The sequence below is a fragment of the Rhincodon typus genome, chromosome 18 (genome assembly GCF_021869965.1).
Source record: "Rhincodon typus isolate 14 chromosome 18, sRhiTyp1.1, whole genome shotgun sequence".
Classification (NCBI taxonomy): domain Eukaryota; kingdom Metazoa; phylum Chordata; class Chondrichthyes; order Orectolobiformes; family Rhincodontidae; genus Rhincodon; species Rhincodon typus.
In genome coordinates, this window is record NC_063349.1 from 26,014,444 (window position 1) to 26,021,353 (window position 6,910).

The window sequence follows — 6,910 nt, forward strand, 5'->3', positions numbered from 1 at the left end:
GTCAACAAGCAATAGACCCCCTTAACAGGCATCATGCCACACGCTCATGAGAATCTTGTTTCCACACTTGGAAATCTTCTTAAAATTGCAACAAGTTGCTCCCGATGTCAAGAATAGCACTGCCTGACTTCTCATGCAATTGTCCCACAATGCTCACCATAGCCACGTTGTTCAGGCCCTATACAGATTCCACCCTAGGCTTCTCAAGGCTTGGGAAATTTAGCAGCTAAAAAAGGGAGGCTGAAGCTGTCAGATCCACCAGGCAAGAGCTTTCTAAATGCTGCTTGTGGGCAAGAAGCAGAAATACATTCCCCATCCTTCAGGAAAACCTACTAGGATCTGCCTCCATCCATATGAATGCATAACTCCAGCGTCAATCCCTCCATTCCCTCCAAGCACCAACCATTTAAATCTTCTCAACTGATAGTAGGAACTGCAGATGCTGGAGAATCTGAGATAACAAGGTGAAGAGCTGGATGAACACAGCAGGCCAAGCAGCATCAGAGGAGCAGGAAAGCTGATGTTTCGGGCGTGGACCCTTCTTCAGAAATGGGGCAGGTGCAGGGGGTTCTGAAATAAATAGGGAGAGAGGGGGAGGTGGATAGAAGATGGATAAAGGAGAAGATAGGTGGAGAGGAGACAGACAGGTCAAAGTGGCGGGGATGGAGCCTGCAAAGGTGAGTGTAGGTGGGGAGTTAGGGATGGGATAGGTCAGTGCAGGGAGGACGGACAGGTCAAGGGGGCAGGATGAGGCTAGTAGGTAGGAGATGGGGGTGGGGCTTGAGGTGGGAGGAGGGGATAGGTGGGAGGAAGGGCAGGTTACTCAAACAGTTCATCCACTTCACCCCAACCTTAGGTTCACCTGGACCATCTCTGATACCTCTCTCTCCTTCCTGGACCTCTCTGTCTCCATCTCTGGCAACCACCTGGAAACCGATATCCATTTCAAGCCCACCGACTCCCACAGCTACCTAGAATACACCTCCTCCCACCCACCTTCCTGCAAAAATGCCATCCCCTATTCCCAATTCCTTCGCCTCTGCCGCATCTGCTCCCAGGATGAGGCATTCCACTCCCAAACATCTCAGATGTCCTCGTTTTTCAAGGACCGCAATTTCCCCCCCTCAGTGGTCGAGAACGCCCTCGACCATGTTTCCCACATTTCCCGCAACTCATCCCTCACACCCGCTCCCTGCAATAACAACCAAAACAGAATCCCCCTCGTCCTCAAGTACCACCCCACCAACCTCCGGATCCAACGCATCATCCTCCGATACTTCCACCATCTGCAATCCGACCCCACCACCAAAGACATTTTTCCCTCCCCACCTTTATCTGCTTTCCGGAGGGACCACTCTCTCCGTGACTCCCTTGTCCGCTCCACACTCCCCTCCAACCCCACCACACCTGGCACTTTTCCCTGCAACTGCAGGAAGTGCTACACCTCCCCCCTCACCCCCATCCCGGGCCCCAAGAAGACCTTCCACATCAAGCAGATGTTCACCTGCACATCTGCCAATGTGGTATACTGTATCCGCTGTTCCTGTTGTGGCGGCCTCTACATCGAGGAAACCAAGCGGAGGCTTGGGGACCGCTTTGCGGAACACCTACGCCTTCGCACTAAACAACTGCACCTCCCAGTCGCGAACCATTTCAACTCCCCCTCCCATTCCTCAGATGACATGTCCATCCTGGGCCTCCTGCAGTGCCACAACGATGCCACCCGAAGGTTGCAGGAACAGCAACTCATATTCCGCTTGGGAACCCTGCAGCCCAATGGTATCAATGTGGACTTCACAAGCTTCAAAATCTCCCCTCCCCCAACCGCATCCCAAAACCAGCCCAGCTTGTCCCTGCCTCCCTAACCTGTCCTTCCTCCCACCTATCCCCTCCTCCCACCTCAAGCCCCACCCCCATCTGCTACCTATTAGCCTCATCCTGACACCTTGACCTGTCCGTCCTCCCTGGACTGACCTATCTCCTCCCTAACTCCCCACCTACCCTCACCTTTACTGGCTCCATCACCGCCTCTTTGACCTGTCTGTCTCCTCTCCACCCATCTTCTCCTTTATCCATCTTCTATCCACCTCCCCTTCTCTCCCTATTTATTTCAGAAACCCCTTCCCCTCCCCCATTTCTGAAGAAGGGTCTAGGCCCAAAACGTCAGCTTTCCTGCTCCTCTGGTGCTGCTTGGCCTGCTGTGTTCATCCAGGTCTACACCTTGTTATCTCAAATCTTCTCAACTGACAAGAACTGTCACCAGCGGATTCTGGTTGCTGCTTTACAACATAGGCTTTCCAATCTAGCAGCCAGCCAGCCTTAAATTTAAGTGGTTGCTGGACAAAGTTTTTTAAGAAATGAATTATTTCTGTTAAATATGGCAGGATTTCTTGGTTTCCTGTTCTGATCGAAACTCCGGCACCCTTCCCTTAAATATCAGGGACATTTCCTTGAATGGTGCTCCACTTTAGATGCAACAGATATCAGGTCCGACCTCTTCATCACGTGCATCTTCGGACAACTAACTGCAAAGCAAGGTTTTGTTTTACCAATCTCCATCGAAGTCTTTCTCCAACTCCACACATATAACATTTGCTAACAAGTAATGCTTTGTCTCCATAACAAGGAAATCAAAAACATTGTAAATTATGCTGGGTGCATTTGGAAGGCAATGGAAATTGAGATCAGAAATTTCCTCAAAGTGTTTGAAAAACAAAACCAAAACCAAACCATCAGAACTACATGTACAAAAGAAGCTCCAGATTGATACAGATTGGCTTTTTATAAAACTAAGAACATAAGCCAATGTGGAAATATGAAACAATTTCTAATGCCTAGGGGTCATAAGATACAAAATAAAAAACAATGCACTTAAACAACCTCTCCCAACAGTGAAGCAACAAAACCTAATCACTAAACAAATACCAAGTCACCTAGTGTACATAGACCTATATACCAAAGATGCGGGACAAAACTGCCCTACTAAATAAGTGAAATACTCCAGTCAGAGAACAGAGAACTGGCCAGTACAGAAATGGGCCCCTTGGTCCACGATATTGTGTCAAACATGACAGTCCTTATAAATCACTTGAAATGAGTTATTCAAGTTACCAGACTGCTGTTCATCTAGGGTCTCAGTCCTGATAATATTAGTTTTAAGTTCACCCCTTGACATTTTACAAATGGATACCACACGCCTGCCAGTAATTTGTTGGTTTAAGACAATTCCATTTGTTATTTCTGTGAGGACAACTTTGCCTAATCCTGCTATTATAAAGTCTCAGTTTAAAATTGAGCAAGTCTATAGCAAATCAGAGGCAAGTTCCAAATTACCTTGAGAAAACAACAAAAAAACATGATCAGGACATTTCAAGGCCAATAAAATGGACGTCTATTCTTTTGTCAAATAAGTTTTGATTTTTCCAAAAGAAATACAATCCAATTTTGTTCAAAAAATGCATTTTCCTATTGAACTAAAACACTGCAGAAATGTTAGTTTGGAAATAGGGTGATGTATTTAAGGAAAATATTATTTTGACCATGGTCACTCAAGGCTATTTTTCCTGCATTATACACTGCATTAAAAAAAACTTCCTCCAAATGTTAGAATTCTGAACAGTAGAGGTTTCCCCAAGTTTAATAAAAAAAGCAAAAATTCCAAGCAATATACTAATTACATCTGCAATGATCTAAGTACACAATAGCCTATTTAAGTAGTATCTAGAAATTCTTGAATAATTGTTAAGAATTAGTTTATTTAACTTTGATGTGAAGACTGACTAGTCTCATTCTTTTACAATTATCTGACAGCAGATTAGAGAGATTCAATACCATCAAATTCTACATTAGGTTAGTTACTGAGGTTTACCCATCAGACATGAAACATGAATGACCTAGACTTTTTTAAAAAAGATTCAAAAGAGTACATCCTTCAATTCAATCAAGTTTCAAAGATGACAGCAAGTAAGGTTTCTTTAACCTTTTCTAAACAGTGAATTAATTATGTACAAAGTTAAGTATTGGCAACTTGGCACAATATATTCCAACCTACTCAATGTCTTAGCAACCTACCTATCAAAGAAGATTAAAAAGATGATTCTCACTGTCCATGGGTATCTGTTAATATCTTCCATACAAGATCAAGATGTATTAGTACTTTCTTTTTCTAAAATAAATTAGCTGCTTAATTTTACTCCATTAGTAATACCTCTGCTTTAATACTACACAGTAAAGTTCAGTTCTGGTTGCGGAGGAGAAAAAAAGGAAGAGGATGAAGGAATTGAGAGGAAGAATGCATTAACAGTTGCAGTAGGCTTTAAATTGGATAGATTTATTAATTGGATAGGCCCAAATGAGATGTATCATAGGCTGCTGTGGGAGGCGAGAGAGGAAATTGCAGGGACCCTGACATTATTTTGTAAATCCCCTCTGACCACAGGACAGGGTCAGAAGACTGCAAGACACAATGGCCTATTGTCCAACATCTGTGGTAAGGAAACTTTTGGTAAAAGTTCTGAGAGACAGAACTAACCTGCACCTGGAGAAGCAAGGATTAATCAAGGATAGTCCTTACTGTTGTCTGGGGCAGATCACATATGATTGATTTGATTGAATTTGTTGAAGACGTGACTAGGTGTGTAAATGACGGTAATACCAGTTGATGTCATCTGCATGGACTTCAGTAAAACTTTTGACAAGGTCTCACATGACTGTATGGCCATTTGCAAGTTGAATCCAAAACTTGCTTAGTGGGAGGAGGCAGAGGGTGATGACCAAAAAGATTGTTTTTGTGGCTAAAGCCTGTGGTCTAATGACACAGCACAAAGTTCAGTGCTGTGCCCCTTTATGTTTGTTACGTACATGAACAATCCAGGCATGAATATGACAGAGTTGCTCAATAAATTTGCAAATGACACAAATAGTGGAGGTATAGTAAATAGCAAGGAGGAAAACCTCATACTGCACTGCGGCATAGACGGGCTGGTGAGAAGGGCAAAACAGTGGCAAATGGAATTTAATCATGAAAAGTGGGAGGTAATGCATTAAGGAAAGACTAACACGACAAGGGAGTACACCATGAATGGTAGGACCCTGGGAGCTACACACAATCAGAGGGACCTTGGTTTGTATATGCCCACATACATACTAAGGCAACAGTACAGGTGGATGAAGTGGTTACGAAGACATGTGGGAAAACCTGTATTAATCTAAACATTGAACACAAATGTAGGGAGGCTATGATGGAGCTTTATATAGCATTAATTAGGCCACAGCCGGAGTACTGTGTGCAATTCTGGTCACTATTCTACAGGAAGCATGTGGAAGTTCTCAGGAGGTATACCAGGACAACTTGGGCTGCAGCACTTCAGCTATGATAGGCCAGAGTTGTTTCCTTCAAGCAAAGAAGGCCAAAAGGGGACCTGATTGAAGTCTACAAAATTATGAAGAGCGTAAGTAGGGTAATTAGAAATGAACTTTCCCCTTAGTAGAGGGAACAAATACTACAGGCATAAGGTAGGGTTTAGTTAGGATTTGAAGAAGAATTGTTTTCACCCAGAGAATGGTGGGTACCTGGAACTCACTGCTTGAAAGGGTGGTAGAGGCAGGAATCATCACAATATGAAAGAAGTATTTAAATGAACACTTGGAACTGCATAGCACAGAAGACTCTGAGCCAAGTGCAGTAAAAGTATATAACTCTGTGAATGAGAGCTTTGATTGATTCACCAAAGGAAATGAGTTGGTCAACTGAGATCAATGTAACATTGATCAAAAGTCATGAAGTAATCCCTGATTCAATAACATGATTAAACTAATTATTTACAGCATACTTTGTTATTTAGAGCCAATCAGAATGTCTTTAGATAGAAAAGATAATTCTTCTGGAAACCTTGCAGAATTATTTGTAAAGGTTATTAAAAGTGCCAGCAAAAATAGTTAATGCAATGAATCTGTGTTTTTGCAAAGGTAGAAAAATGCACAGATATGAGCTGGAACACAGAAGATGCAGTTTTTCTTTGCAAAATGGAAATTTTAAACTAGTCAGGCTTTTAAGATGAAGAGAAAATTCATGTAGGTTTATATCAGAATTTTCCTATAATTGGAATGAGCTGGCAAAGGATAAGGTATTTTAAGGTTGACAGGATTTACTCATTATCCATCAATGTTTTATAGAAAGACATCATTCGAATGGGTTGATGATGCAAAATAACTAAAAACCGAAGAGAATAATTAAAAGAAAATAAGCATTAAGATATAAACATAGGATTGAGAGGTGGCTAAATGGCCACTTGTGCTTATCCCACTATTCAGTGACATCAGAGGTTATCTGCTTCTTTGCTGATAACCTTTAATACAGTTTCAAAATAAAAATCTATCATGCTCAGTTTTAAAATTAACTGATCTAGCAATAGTTGCTGTTTGAGGAAGAATGTTCCAAGCTTCTAACATGCTTTGTGTTCAAGAAATTACCTAATTTAGTTCTTGAAAGGTCTTACCCTAGCTTAAGGTTATGCCCTCTACTTCCAGTCTCCCAACCAACAGAAATACTTTCTATCAACCCTACCTGTACAGCTTCAGATCTTGAAACTTCAATCAAATCACCACTTAACTTATTAAATTTCTGGGAAACAACCATAGTTTGTGTGATGTCTCCTCGTAATGCATATTCTTCCATTTATCCACTTTGGTAGATCAAAGTAGAAAGCAGAGTATTTTTTAAATGTGGTGAGAGTTTGGGAAGTGATGATGTCCAATAGGACGTAGGTGTCCTTGTTCATGAGTCACCAAAAGCCAGAATGAAGATACAGCAAGTAATTAGGAATGCAAATGGCATGTTGGTTTTCATTGCAAGACGATTCCAGTACAGGAATTAAAAAATGTCTTGCCACAAATGTATAAAGCCTTGGTG

At 42.1% G+C, this 6,910-nt stretch overlaps 1 protein-coding gene across 1 annotated transcript in view; it reads right to left on the reverse strand.

Moving 5' to 3' along the window:
* Nucleotides 1-6,676, reverse strand: part of LOC109923101 (dual specificity protein phosphatase 16) — a 67,758-nt gene extending 61,082 nt beyond the window's left edge. Inside the window, exon 1 of the mRNA XM_048607898.1 lies at nt 6,566-6,676. Within this exon, the coding sequence (XP_048463855.1) occupies nt 6,566-6,676 (111 nt within the window). The remainder of the gene's footprint in view (nt 1-6,565) is intronic.
* Between the last annotated feature and the right edge of the window lie 234 nt (nt 6,677-6,910).